The sequence below is a fragment of the Nymphaea colorata genome, chromosome 2 (genome assembly GCF_008831285.2).
Source record: "Nymphaea colorata isolate Beijing-Zhang1983 chromosome 2, ASM883128v2, whole genome shotgun sequence".
Taxonomy (NCBI): Eukaryota; Viridiplantae; Streptophyta; class Magnoliopsida; order Nymphaeales; family Nymphaeaceae; genus Nymphaea; species Nymphaea colorata.
Window position 1 is genome coordinate 29,469,181 of NC_045139.1, and position 14,103 is coordinate 29,483,283.

At 38.4% G+C, this 14,103-nt stretch overlaps 2 protein-coding genes across 3 annotated transcripts; both read right to left on the reverse strand.

The window, feature by feature from the left end:
• Positions 1 to 971: 971 nt before the first annotated feature.
• On the reverse strand, positions 972 to 10,175 carry LOC116247835 (uncharacterized). 2 transcript variants are annotated; one of them, XM_031620189.2, is made up of 12 exons: positions 10,035 to 10,175; positions 9,553 to 9,614; positions 8,992 to 9,303; positions 6,457 to 6,534; positions 5,773 to 6,347; positions 4,065 to 4,697; positions 3,764 to 3,918; positions 2,544 to 2,716; positions 2,325 to 2,458; positions 1,898 to 2,238; positions 1,694 to 1,797; positions 972 to 1,624 (listed from the first exon to the last, which is right to left on the reverse strand). In XM_031620189.2, the coding sequence occupies exons 3-12, from the start codon at positions 9,284 to 9,286 to the stop codon at positions 1,554 to 1,556; spliced, it is 2,559 nt and encodes an 852-aa protein (XP_031476049.1). In that variant the 5' UTR covers positions 9,287 to 9,303; positions 9,553 to 9,614; positions 10,035 to 10,175; the 3' UTR covers positions 972 to 1,553. The 2 variants fall into 2 exon arrangements, with proteins under 2 accessions (XP_031476049.1, XP_031476052.1); XM_031620192.2 differs by lacking the exons at positions 9,553 to 9,614; positions 10,035 to 10,175 and having other exon boundaries at positions 6,438 to 6,534; positions 8,992 to 9,062.
• A 2,004-nt stretch (positions 10,176 to 12,179) lies between these two features.
• On the reverse strand, positions 12,180 to 14,103 carry LOC116248669 (uncharacterized). The gene is made up of 2 exons (XM_031621593.2): positions 13,652 to 14,103; positions 12,180 to 12,568 (listed from the first exon to the last, which is right to left on the reverse strand). Exons 1-2 carry the CDS (start codon positions 14,050 to 14,052, stop codon positions 12,370 to 12,372), a joined length of 600 nt encoding a protein of 199 aa, XP_031477453.1. The 5' UTR covers positions 14,053 to 14,103; the 3' UTR covers positions 12,180 to 12,369.

The following is a 14,103-nucleotide window of genomic DNA, read 5'->3' on the forward strand; positions in this document are numbered from 1 at the left end:
CTTTGAAGTTGTGTTTTGTTTCTGCGTGTGCTTTCTCGTGCATGCTTGGAGCCCGTTTGCCCATGCAGGTAACGATATAGTTTTTGTACTAGGGGCCTTTAATTCAGCTGCTGTTTTAATGGTTAGCTTAAATGATCAAGTTTATTGCTCTCACCGTTCTTAAATGTGGTGCTTGTGGGATGGAGAATTGTTAGTGAAGTTTTCTTCATCTTCAGTGGTGTCCAAAGAAACTGTATATATTCTTAGTTCGTCGCCAGCTGCTGTGTATCCTGCTGGCCATCATCAAGGGCAAATATGTCCTGTGAGTGCTCACTTTCTGGTTCTTTGCATTTGACTTAGTGGCTGCAAATACAATGAAAACGATGACATTATGCTCTTAGATACCTTGCGTTAGTTTTAGAATCTTGTGGGCTTTTGGTTTTTTAAGTTCCTTCTATGATGATGTAATTTTCTGATATTCATATTCTGACCCACTAGTGGCCCGTGCAGCGAGACCACAAGCTTGTTTGACTTGAGTAAATGAATGTAATAGTAGAATTCGTGGACCGATAAATTTGAGGCTACAACTAATTCTCTGGATTTACTATCACCGCCGATTGAAGATTACTAGAGCACCTCAAAATTCTCATAATATATGCATTGATGGTAACTTTCAAGTTTAGCACGTTTCAGTTTTATTCTTGTTCATTGTCGTCATTTTTGAACTTCACTTTTCCTCCATCTACCTCATGATATTGGCGCACACTGATTTTGCTCAGAGACAAAAATTGGCAGGAAACACAAGAAAGTAGAAGCGAAGGCATGCAGCCATGTAGTGATAAAACCCTAAAAATCGTATCCTCTCCGTTGCAACCACGACCCTGTTTTTATTCTGAATTGTTATTACTGTTTTTTTTTTTTTTACCAAGCATCTAGGGAGCAGACCGTTTAATGGTTCTAGCCCTTAAAAGAGTAAAACGGTAGATGAGCAATGGCAACAATGTCTTAAGAAGACAGACAAGCAAAGGTTGCAGAATTGAATGTTTGTACTTGATCAAGATCCTTCACAATTCCTCTCACCACATTCTCAATCACTCACAAACTTCACTTCACAGCTCTCCGCTTACCACGCACTCAAACACTTGCAATAGGAAACAGATCTTACCATAGATTAGGCAAAATCACATGACATCGCAAGGAAGCAAAATGATGAGGCTTGAAAAGAATGTCACTCTTGCTTATCTCTGACGGGCTTACAGATTTACCTTTTCAAAGCTCCGTTGTATCTAGGTAGATGTTACAAAGCAATTCCCCAAGGAGAAAGGCCAGGCTGGAAAAGAATTTATCTCCTCTCTATCACTTATTGAGCCTGAAGCTTCAGTAATTCAATCTCAAATGCTTCTGCAAATTTGGATCTGCTTCCCTACTGGACTGCTGTTTACAACATCGCCACTGCTGACAAAAAACTTCAGCTTTGCAACCAGTTTCTCGTACTTTTCCTAAGGTGTGAACCGAGCTGATGATTGTTTATCCAGAAAATCTAAACAGGCAAACACCACTCTAATGTGCATGTATTACGCAATGCTAGTTGCAATACTAGAGGTTGAATATATCTTCAATGAACTCTCAGGTACATAAACCAGATCTGTCAGCCAAGGTTCATTAAGAGATGATCAATATTTGAATGACACAGTTTAAGAAGTGAAGACAGTACCTTTTTCTTTTACCGCAATCTGCAGCGTATCAAGAGTTATTATCCCATCTGTTAGTGGAAGTAATTCAAGCCTCACAGTTGCAGTTGATTGAGAAGGAACACATCTGAAGCAAGCAGTCACATACAGACAACTCAGCATAATTATATGTTTCATGATGACATCATGCAAATCTAGCTGAGAAGAAAAGGGTAAGATCTAATCACCCTAAGGGAACTCTGCTCTGCAACCATAGGTGTGTACAAGAAGTACTTGCATCAGGAAGAAATTCCACAGGTGCTTCATGTTGGTTGAAAGAAACAGATCTTTTCGTGCCACCAATGTTCTCCTTCTCTGAATTTTTCGGCAGAGATCGTCTCCGAGAGTTGGTGTCTTCCTCCAAACCGTCTTTTCCTTTAAATTCTGTAAAGTTCATGAATGAGCCCATAGGAGTGGATGGTGCAGAATTCAAGGATACAACCGTAGACGGTGAGGTGAATGACTCCGGAGCAAGAACAGTTAATGTTAGATCTTCAGGAGTTAAATTTGATGCCTGGAGTGTCAGCACCTGAAAAATTGAAGTTGTTCATGTTACTTAGATGATTTAGCTAACAAACTCGCAGTATGACATTTGAGACGAAACAAATAAAGCACCTGCACAGGAAGCTCTGACAAACCCCCGCTCAGCCCAAGATTTTGTTCTGACATTTCTGATGCTACTGATATCATGAGATCTTTTGCTAATCTAGGTCGCCAACTAGTAGAATGCTTGAAGAAGAGCTTTGATTCTATGGATCCAGAGAGAGCATCAATAATTAGTAAAAGGCTGCAGTTTCAGAACATGTTTGAAATGCCAAAAACCCTCTCAACTACCTGTGTAGTTACTTCGGCATGATACAATAACTGCATACTCGTCAGAGCCTGAGGAAATGCCTTTCCTAGATGAATACGTACTGGGAGGATTCAAATTTTTTTCACCACATGCATTGGAATCTTTCCACAGTGAAGGAGCCAGCTTTAAGATGAATGAATGCTCTTCCCCTCTCCTGCCATGATAAGTAATTTAGAACTAGAGTAATATATATTTCATGGATGTCAAAGACTCAAAAGTAAGTTCAAAGATTCAGCATGTCAACTCATTGACTTCACTGACGCGGCACAACTTCATTCCCTACTAGGTCAACCAGTGGGGGACTCAATACTATACAAAACTCAAAGCCTGCCTAAACTTAATTGTCTGACCTACTCTACTCGCCCAAAACATGTTTGACTTGCCCAAATTTTGGTGATAGATATCTTGACTTTAATGCTTCTTTTCATTGACTTGTTTTTTGTTGAAGAATGCAACTATACGGCAAGTCGGCAACTTTATGGTTAGGTTTCTCACTATTACAAGTAATATAACTTGGTCATAGTTTTACTTGGTGTTAATTTGACTTGTTTCTGACTTGTATAACTAATTAATTCAGTTCCAAACCTTTGTATGTTTAAATGACAAGTTATATATCATTTTTTGTCCGGGCAACAACAATTAACAAACCCAGCGTGAGTCATCAAGTTTTCACCCCTTGCATCACAGGTATAAAATCGACAAGTCCCAAGTCAATAGGTTTTGAAATGTTGATGTCATAGCACAAGATAGAGGATGCTATGCAGGAATTGAAATTGAGAATAGCTGCAACATGGTCAATGATATCAAAATGCCAAAGGAAAAATCTGTCACTACCATACAAAGAAATAATAGACGTGCATACAATGTAAACATAGCACACATCACACAAGGTGATGAAAATATGTCAACTACAATAGGCGTCGACTCACCCAAAAAAGGGAAATAGATAAGTTTATTTTCAAAAAGGCAAATACACCAAAAGAGGGAAACCCTTTTTTTTGCTTTAAGCAGCATATTCACAGAATCATCATATCCAAGGATTGATGTTGAGTTGAAACAATTGTGTAAGTATATATATATATATATATATATATATATATATATATATATATATATATAGACACACTAAGGAAACAGACAATATGGATTTAAGGCCTTAAGAGAAATATATGCAAATTCAAAATCTACATATATCACCAACCTGAGTGCAAGATTTGGTAGACTATGATCATCACCAGGCTCAATACATGCAATTGGTAGAGATACAGATGGCTTCCCTTTTGATGATTCCTCAAAGATTAGATTTATAGAATCAACAAATATCACTACATCCGAGACATGTTCTGGAACGACGTTCTGAGAAAAAAGGTGTAGAACAAAATGACGTGATTGATTAAGTAAAGAATATCATCAGCCATAGAATAAACTAAAAGAGAAATCACCAGCAAAGATGAGAAAACTATTGTTGCATGGTATACATATAAACAGTGTAGCAGGAATACCTTTATCTGAACACACAGGAGGTCCTCCGTATTGCAGTCAGATGCAAAGGAATGAATTTTTACTGGTTGAATAATTTCAATCTTTCTTCTCCACCTCCTGCCTGGTATATATAGGCCTTCTAGCCCACAATGAACAGAGAATCTATTTGGCTCTAGAGCTACACCCCTGAAAGATAAAATATCTTCAGTACCAACTTCTTTACTTTTCACAAGCTTCTGGGATAGAAAGTGATCCCAATCTTCTAAAGCAAAAGCAGGCCTAGATGGAGAAGGAATGGCAGGTGTGGGTGGTGTCACAGTTGGTGGGAGAGATGACATCGAGTAACTCCTAAAATTGCCAAATGAAAAAAGAGGGGTGCTTGATGTATTAGATGAGGTTGATCTTTGTGACACACTTACAGAACCCAAATTTGAGCTCAAAGAAGGAGGCAACTGAGGACGAAGTGGGGGAGTTAAAGGACGATCCAAAGGGAGCAGCCATTTAAGCAAATTTCCACAAGGGTCATGGTCACTGCTGTCTGGCATGTTCTCAGGTATTTCTTGAGATGACTCACTCTCATCTTTCTCAAACTGAAGAACCTCAAGGACAGGATCTTTTGTAACATTAGCTCCAACATTCACTTGTAAAAGAACCTGCATTCTTCCCACAGATGAAAGAAAAGGAGAATCAGTGACATGATCACTACTCTAGGAGATGTTCATATGCCATGCTTACCACATTTTTGAATCTACATGCATGATCCATACAGCACAAGACACATCCATAATATCCACAAAAAGGCCAATAAATGCACTGGACCCATCTTGAAACATGAATGAAAGTGTCAATATGCCACCACGGCTAGATCAGTTTTTATTGTTTAAAAGCAGAAGGTTCTTTTAAAGATAGAAACTAGACAAGTTTCAACTTGTAGGCATTAACCATGAGTTCCAGAACACTAAGAAAATGGGTTTTCTCAAACTACAAGGAACTCTAATAGGTGTTTCATCGATAATACAAAAGATACCATAAAGTACAATAAAGATCAGACGAACAGAAAAAATCAATAAATTGCTCAAATCAGTCTTATTTGCAAATACAGGCACAAAAGTTTATGCTTTAAAACTAGAAACCAATCTGAGATGAAATTCAACTTGCATGGATTTCAGGGAGAATGACTACATAAAGTATGGCTAATAAAATAAGAGTATAAAGCAGGAAAAGATGTTCCAGAGGAAAGATATTCAGAGTTTAGTTTGAAAAGCAAAAACAAAGCATTGGGAGACAGCCAGCATGGGTTTGATTTCAATGATGGTGCAGCAAGGCAAAAGGTATTTGACTGCCTTAGTTTAAATCCGGAATCAAAAAGAGGAAACAAAAGTATAAATTAATCCTACTCCTATGAAGGAGTTCCTGAAAGACAAAAGTACACCTGATTTATTGAGTTATTTCAGGTCACAACATGATGTTTTCATCGATGAAGAACTGATACCTTTTACATCAATTGCTTCAGTACCTTTGACAGAGTGATAATTGCCTGTTTGAAGAAGTTGCAATCCTTAAAATATCAGGGATTTTTTTTTTTTTTTTGGAAACTACTTCCCTTAAAACTTAAAAGCTCAAACTGCAAAACAAATGCTTTGGGCCACAGGAGAACTATTTTGCAGTTCTGGTCTCTAAAAGACAATTTTAAACATGTGAGAAAGAACAAAAGTTCTGAAATCATACCACTATATCTCCATTTGAGAGGGAGCAGCATCTCTCAATATTTCGAGCCACTCCACCAGATGCATGAGAATTAAAAGATCCTCTCTCTATGACTGCAGAAGGGAAATCCACTCTTCCTGAAGCTTTCTTACAGGCAGTACCAGTCATGTTATTGTTCTCACCAGTAACCTCAGAACTTGCAGAAAATTCCACTTCACTTTTCTTGCACCAAAGGGGCTCATCTGAACTAGCAACCCTAACAAAAAAGTGTGAATTCTTGAATCTATTAAGCATTGCCTCAGTCTGTTGCTTGTGATCTTCCATCCTGAGAAGGTATTCAGTTGCTGAAACATCAAGCGTTGGAGCAACACTTTTGCCGGGAGTTCCAAGATCCCCATTCTCCTTGGAAGTGTGATTTGCAGAGATTTCATCGGTATGAACTGAATTGGAACCATTTCCTTTTCTGAGGGCATTCCAACTAGCTTTTAGCTCAGGAGAACCACTTCGGCTCATTACAGCAGCTACTCTGAAGGGCGTTATAACCTCTGTTTCATGTCTTGATGCTGACAAGCACACAAGAATATGAAATTGCTCACCTGGAAAATAAAAACAAATAAAGGTGGTCAATAGCCAAAAAAGCACATTTTGGACATGTGGCATCAATGACCAAAGACAAGAGCACATACAAAGGGAAGATCTAGCTACCAGGGAAGACAAAGCCACGGTCTAAAGAGTGAAATGAATGTATGCTACTTGCATCACTCCAATCTTCAGAAAGCTCCTCTGCAACACGTAGCAAAAGCGACCAGTTCAGAACATTATATCTTAACCCATTTAAGCAAATTATTCTGAGAGCCTCATCTAAAGCATAGGATTGGACCTGGAAAAAGTAGGCCATTCCACCAATGATATTTGTAAGTGAGTTCAAAAATATCCATTTGGACGAAATATGCAATCAACATACAGATGATATTAGATGAAAAAGGGAATAGACATGATTGTGAAAAACCAAGCTGGAGCAATTTACAGATAACACCATGTCTATACCTAGAAAAAAGGAAGACACAAAAACAGATAGAAGTATAGAACTACTCAGTGGATGGAGAAAGTGAGTGTTGTTCCCAAGATCTGAGCATCTGGTGTACAAAACCAGGCACAATTCTTCTTTCTTTTATATGATTAAGTAAGAAAAAATGGTTCTGCATTTGCTGTATATATTGGATGACACGCATATTCACCACCTTTGATTAATAAAGGACAGACTTGCTTCTAAAAGGAAAGGCACCTTTGCCCAAAATTGACTAATAATTTGTAACTTTTGCTGTATATTGTTTCTAACTGGAGTTTCATGGTGATAAGATGAAAAATGGTCTACATTCCAAGCGATAATCTTGGGGAAAGGCAACAGAAATTCCAAGAGAAGGCACACAATTATAAAGGAAGCTAAATGGTTTCTTGTTGCATTTTGTTAAGATTGTCAAATTTAAACGAACAATTAGAAATTAGATGCCGGCATGGACGAGAACTTTTTCTTCAAAAATTGATGAAAAGAAGTTCTTTTTTGAGTTGGATCGGATCTGATCTTATTTTTTTAAATTGGATTAGGCAGATACTAGACAGATTATCTAGTACTTGCACTGTATGATCCAGTTCTTGGCCCGTACTGTCAGAGGCTTACAGGTTGGTCAACAGAAGGGACAGCTGGATCTATGTGTGTATTAACCTTCCCAATTCTTTGTTTATTAAAATTAAAATATAAGAACATTTTATGACAAAGGATATGTGTTCCCAACTTTTTCTTGTATGTATTTGATTACTAGTTTTTCGTTTAAGCATTTAGGTTGCAACCATTAGAGTTGGAAAGTTAGAGATCTAGCAGTTAATATTTAGGCAACTAGAAGATTTGCATTCCTTATAACGTTGAAATATGTGGACTTGAAAACTCTCTTATGGTATGTAAGTCAACTCTTTGGGCTTTAAGAGTTTAACCTCATAAGTTTGATCTTTCAAACTTTTAGTTATGATAATTATCATGCTACAAAATGTTTAATAGGTTTGTGATCTGCGTTTGTAATTTTGTTGTCTTTACAATTGATGGCCTTATGTTTTGCATTGAGAAGCTGTTCAGTTTCCTTGTTAATTTTAACAACTACTATTGCATTTCATTTATTTATTCATTTTTTGTTTCCACCTAGTCCCACCTAGTCTCTAGGCTCAACTCATTGCCTAGGATTGGCCTAGCACTTTTGACAACATAGGCCTAGGACAGGCCTTTCTCATGAGGCTTGTTAAGTGTATCATACAGCCTCAAAGTTTAACAAGTTTATTCCAAAGGAAAAGTAGTCTAAGAGCAAAATGGTATATTCTCCAATAATCACCTGTAAACACCTTTCTACAAATTTTTCTCAGTGAAACATCATCGATTCAGCATTATAATTACATCATCTAGCAAGCGATTGGCTATGTTGTTCCATCAGTGGAGGTTCAATTTCTACGTTTATTATGACAAAAGGCAGACCATGCCCATCAACTAAATTAAAGGTTCACTCAACAGCAATAGCCTGAATCCTGCCAGTATTTAATCAGAATAAATTCTCAGTCTTCATGTGTTAAGCATCAGTCTAGATCTTCTGTTCACAACCACAGAGACATCTGCCTAAAACCTCTTAGGTGATCCACAAGTTCAATTTCCATTGACTATCTTCTAGTGAAGTTATGTCCTTACCTTAACTCCATAATTAGATTTAAGCTTGAAACAAATTATAAAACCTAACATGAGAGCAGACATCTCATGTTGATAAGGAGACAATAGCCAGAGTATACAACACATGGTTAAACTAGAATCTTTTTTTAAATAAAATATTCAAGAATCTACTGGTTAGCAAATATTAATTAGGATTCTAGAGCCACACTTCTTACTTCAGCTCCTTGCAAAGGCATTATGTGTTATCTTCAAGCTTAATGGAGTGTCATTATCACGTCATGTGTCTAGAAATTAAGTATATTCTTTCATCAATGGTATATGAGCATCTGCTGAAGAATGAACCTGGAGTTTCTGGAAAAGAAAGAATTATGAGGTTTGCATTTGCTATGTACCCACAGAGCATTGGGGTTCTGGCTATTCTCTTTCACTGGCACGGGATTGAATATTCAAAGGATTTAACAAGGAAGATTCATAGAGATCTGAAGACGCCCATGAGTGAGAACATTATCTAAGTAGGGTGGGATTAAAGAAAATACTGCATGGAATGACTATCCGTCCTTCTTCTTCAGAAACGTCCACATGATCTTTTATAGTGCTGCTAGTACTGCTGGCCTTTGGAGGCAGATCATCCTCTACATCATTTCCTACAGTCCCAAAGCCGTCCATATTTTGTTGACCGTCCTCATCTCCAGATTGATTGGAGAGTGGCTCTTCACTAATAAGGCCCTCCAAAGTAGCTGACTTGGAAACTTTGTGCCTCCCTGTGGACACTTCTGTTGCACTAGGAGGTTCTGATGTTATAGACTGAGTGCTTCTCAGCAAAAAGTTCATGATGCTTGATTCAACACCTGCATCACCAAAAGGTAGTCATTTTAACATGATTATGCAATTTCCCAATAATTTATTATTCTCATGTGCAAGAGACTTTTGAGAAATTTGACATTCTAAAGAGAACAAGTAAAAAACAACCAGTTTGCAACGAAACATGTTATGAACTTCTCCAGACATTCGCCATTCAAACGAACGATAACTTCTTCAAAAAATGTCAACGTTCTAGAAAACGAAAGGAAACAACCATGCCCAGTCGAAATACTTACCTTACCGTCTTCAAGAGTATCTGAATTTCCAATAACTCTAGATTAAAAGCATCCAAAGAGACCTGTACAAAAGATCAAGCAAAAGCAACCATCAAGAACACGATCAGTTCATGGATTTTAAACCCCGTGACGAAGACAGAAATACTCGCCGTCCTCAAAACTTTTTTTGTTTTCAAGAACCTAGACTAAAATACTCGGAACAACGCCTGCAGGATAGGTCAACAAATAGGTCAAGCTATAACGATCAATTCAAGAACTCCAAGACCACATGTCCGGCGAATCGATCAGCATGAAGTAGGTCCAATTTCACAGATAAGCGATACAAGTAAAAATGCACTATGATTATGATAACACGGGAAAAAGAGGAGGAAACACGATCCGATCTCGGATCTGCAAGCGAACTCTTTCGAGAGAGAAACCGAAAAATGAGAAATGAGATGCTGTATCCGGCAGATTTGATTATCGTTCGACGATAGAAATACCTCTGGATCAAACAGAATCGGGCCACCCACTTTCCGACGGTCGATTCGCTGGAGAAAAGAACGATCAATGCAAACCCTAGGGCAAAGCAACAGAGGAATTGAGAGAGAGAGACAGTCAGAGAGAGGGAGGGAGAGAGGTATTGATTTTTTAATGTAATTTTTCCCGTTATTAAATTGGTTGAAAAATTGTAGACATGGCCGCTTGCTTGTACGGCGATTTTACGTTCTAGCAACCTTACTCTTAAACATTTCATTTGAGCACTCATCTTGTCCATAAATTACTTTGACAGACACATGAGTTTGGTTGTAGTTCCAATTTCTTCAGGTTCCGATCTCGGGTGAGCAAGGGGTATTAATCACACCGCTCGAAAAAGGCCCGAAGGCCCCTCCATTCTCCCTGCCTCCGGGGTCTTGAGCTGCGTCGGTGTCAGCAATAGCAACGGTATACCCTTCAGCTTAGATGTCGCGCCCTATCGCCTTAAGACACAGGAACATAACGCTCACCGGAATCGAACTAGAGACCTGCCTTAGTACAGGCCCCTAACTCAACCAGCTACGCTATGCCCCTTAAGGCTCAGGTTCCAATCTCATTGCGACCTTGTACACATGCAACTCTTGCCTGCGTGCGTTTTTTTTTTTTTATGCCTTTACAGATGAAAAAGAAATATGTGAAAATAAAAGTATATACATATATATAGTACATGAATCATGACTCAAAAACTAATGGCTAGAAATAGGATACCAAACTTGAAACGGACGGTCAAAATCAATGGCGGAGGGAGAAATTTTTTTGGTTGAGGGGCACTCTTATAAAAATTTTATTTATGAAAAGGCACAATATATAAAAATAAGTAACAGTATATATAAATAAATAAATTATTGTATGAAATTTATGTAAAAATATGTAAAAATAAATAAAAATTTTGTTGCTGGCATAAGCAAAAGCCGACTTATATGAAGCTCCGCTGCAAGTCAAAATAAAAATGCAATTTAGTTTACATTTTTTTTTCTTACTTTTTCCTAAGCAATTGCACAAGCCGGCTTATAGGGAGCTCTGCTGCAAGTCAAAATAAAAATGCAATTTAGTTTACATTTTTTTCCTTACTTTTTCCCAACTATACATATAAATCAGGTCAGCTAATGAATGAGCTGGGTGACTTTCTAGTTTGTTATGAATCAAATAAATGATAATAATAATAATAATAATAATCTAGTCAAGGTTTGAACTTCTCAGGTGCATCGGGAATCTTTTACTTCTAGACAATGAGTTTTCCATTCGATTATAGTAAATGCTATTATGTGAATGTTATTTGTAAATGGGACATAGCAACATTCAAGCACTTAGGTCTTAAAGGAATCTAAACCTTAGCTGCTTAAGTAGACTTGAAGTTGGATTCGGGATCGAATGCAAAAGATATCTCAACTTTTACATGCAACGGATTCACATGTCTGAAATATTATACCATACTCACATCTGATTACCAAATGAATATGAACATTCTTACTGAATATGCTTGAACATTGAACTCAGATTTGAGTCAAATATCATGTTATAATCGAACCATCGTAGAAAACCATCTCATGATACGCCGTCTAAGATGGGATGTCTCATAGATCCAATTTCAATGTGAAATTGTGCTTCTTTAGTTGGATTCGGTTACCCGAATTCGAATTTGATGTATCTTCTTTGGTTTGCGATTCAATCCAAGTCCGACCGATCACTCACTAGGTCACCTCATTAAAGAATTGGGGTGGAAAAGTTTACTGGACAAGCAATTCAATCTTTTGCCTCGCTTTTTTCTTGTTTATTCAATGGATTTTGCATCATTTGATTTTTCCGGCATATGAGAGAAGTGAAAGCAGGCCGGACAAGAATGCCTGAAAGTTTAATAGCAAGAACAACAACTCTCCAGTTGAAGTTTTTTCAATGTCTTTTTATGGTTTATGACAAAAAATCATGTTGCTTCTCCTTATGAATAATTGTCACTCCACTAGAAGTCCCCATTCTTGGTGCAAATTGGATGAAGTCTCAATTCTTGGTGCAAAAAGGATGTTGGCAGTTAGCCTCGTTTGGATGTTCGTCCTTTGAAAATTTCTCAGTAACTTACCAGCAAGCACAAATTAGTCTAAAGGAGCAATAGCATGTAAGCAAGATTTCTGCTACAGGAAAAAAAAAAAAAAGCCTGCAATTACTACAATCTTCCCTTCAACGTCGACGAACAACCAAAAAATCGAAGAAAGAAAGACGCAGTATGGCTATGGTTCTGGCCAAGAAAAACACAGGAAAAGAAAGAATGAAACGATGGGAGCTATACAATCACTTTAATGAACGTTCTCACAATTCATCATAATCAGCATCCGGTCTTGGGGAAGAAGGCATGCTTCTCTTCACTTTCTTGGTTGTGACCTGGACAGCCTCCCCGGCCAGTTTTGCAGAGGCTTCTGCAGCATGCTTGCTTGTCTCGTAGCTCTTGGACACGGCCTCCTTCACCACCTCCCCTGCACCTGTTACTATACCAGGCGTCTCTTCCTTCCTGCAATGTTTTCATTCAACCTCTGATCAAAATGGCATGCCAAAAGTTCTTTTTGCAGCACCATGATCACCAATCCACAGAAACCCAAAAATTAAAAGACATAACATACGCATGCTCTTATAAAAAAAGTCTCCTCCCAAATATAACATAGCCAAGCTCCTCTCTCTCTCTTTCTCTCTCTCTGTTCAGATCTTGTCCCAGGTACATACACAAGTTGTGTTCCCAAAATCATTGGTCCCAGACATACATAGCCAATTTCCTAGCCTTCTCTCTCTCTCTCCCCCAATCTTGTTTCAAATATACACATTGCACACATCAGTTTTGATCCCTCTCTCTCCTCAAATCTTGTTTCATATACATACATCAGTTGTGTTCCCAAAACCACTAATCCCAAAAAGACATTGCTAAGTTCTCTCTCTCTCTCTCTCTCTCTCTCTCTCTTCAAACCTTGTCCCAAATACACGAATCAGTTAATGTGATCCCAAAATCATCAGTCTAAAATGCACAAAGCCAAGTTACAGGCACTCTCTCTCCCTCCTAAAAGCTTGTCTTGAATCCATATCAGCTGTGATCCCAAAAATCATCAGTCCCAAATATACAGAGCCAAGTTGCAAGCTCTCTCTCTCTCTTTCTACCTCCAAATCTTGTCTCAAATACACACATCAGTTGTGATACAAGATCATTAGTCCCAAATATACATAGCTAAGCTCTCTCTCCCTCCCCAAACTTTCTGTCCCCAATACACAAGTAGTTTTTTCGGTTCCAAGTGCGTTTACTGCAATCCAACAATACTTGATTACTTTCCCACAATCCAGAAAGGATTTGAAAAGAAAAAATATCTGAAGGTAAATCAATCCACTGGGCAGAACATCTGAATCTGGATCTGATAACTTCTTTCGCGATGGAAAGAATTGAAAGATAAATCAGAAGAAAGAGGAAACGACTGCTAAAGGAAAAGGGATTTTGCTTATCATAAAAAAAAGAAGAAGCATATATAGCAGGGAAGAAGGCAACCGATTCAAGCAACAGAAAAGAAACAAAACTAAACCACGGCAGCTGGGGAAAAGGTGGTGGTGGGCTCACCTCATATCAGGTCGGTGAAGTGGGGACTTGAGAATGGCGAGATGGAACCATGACTTGATCACATCCCAATGGCTCCGCAAAGTGCCAATGCCCATAGCCCTCTCTACCACGTCTGGTTCTTGCCCTCTTAGTCCACTCCTTCCTTCTTCTTCATGCTTCTTACCCTCTTCGTGCTTCTCTCCATCGGTCCGACCCCCGTCTGATGCAGACCCCAACTTGGGCCATGAAGAGCAGAGGAAGAAGAGGAGAACTACAAACAAAACAATCAACTTCATCCGTGGAGAACCCAATTTATCACCTATCTTTAGTCTTTCTTCTTGCATCTCTTCTTCTTCTTCATTCCATCCAAATGGAAAAGATTGAGGAGAGCGGTTGGGAAGCAGAAAACTGATCCCCTGCATGGGGAAGTTAGGCCGGGAAGGTGGCACGTACAGGTTGTGCCTTGAGTCGTG

Excerpts from the sequence above, each read along its gene's own strand:
- LOC116247835 (XM_031620189.2), bottom strand. The coding sequence starts at position 9,286 with ATGAACTTTTTGCTGAGAAGCACTCAGTCTATAACATCAGAACCTCCT. Across the intron at positions 2,239-2,324 it reads TGTCAGAGCTTCCTGTGCAG|GTGCTGACACTCCAGGCATC; the intron begins GTGCTTTATTTG and ends TCAATTTTTCAG. Across the intron at positions 1,798-1,897 it reads CAGAGCAGAGTTCCCTTAGG|ATGTGTTCCTTCTCAATCAA; the intron begins GTGATTAGATCT and ends TGCTTGCTTCAG.
- LOC116248669 (XM_031621593.2), bottom strand. The coding sequence starts at position 14,052 with ATGCAGGGGATCAGTTTTCTGCTTCCCAACCGCTCTCCTCAATCTTTT. Across the intron at positions 12,569-13,651 it reads CTTCACCGACCTGATATGAG|GAAGGAAGAGACGCCTGGTA; the intron begins GTGAGCCCACCA and ends AAAACATTGCAG.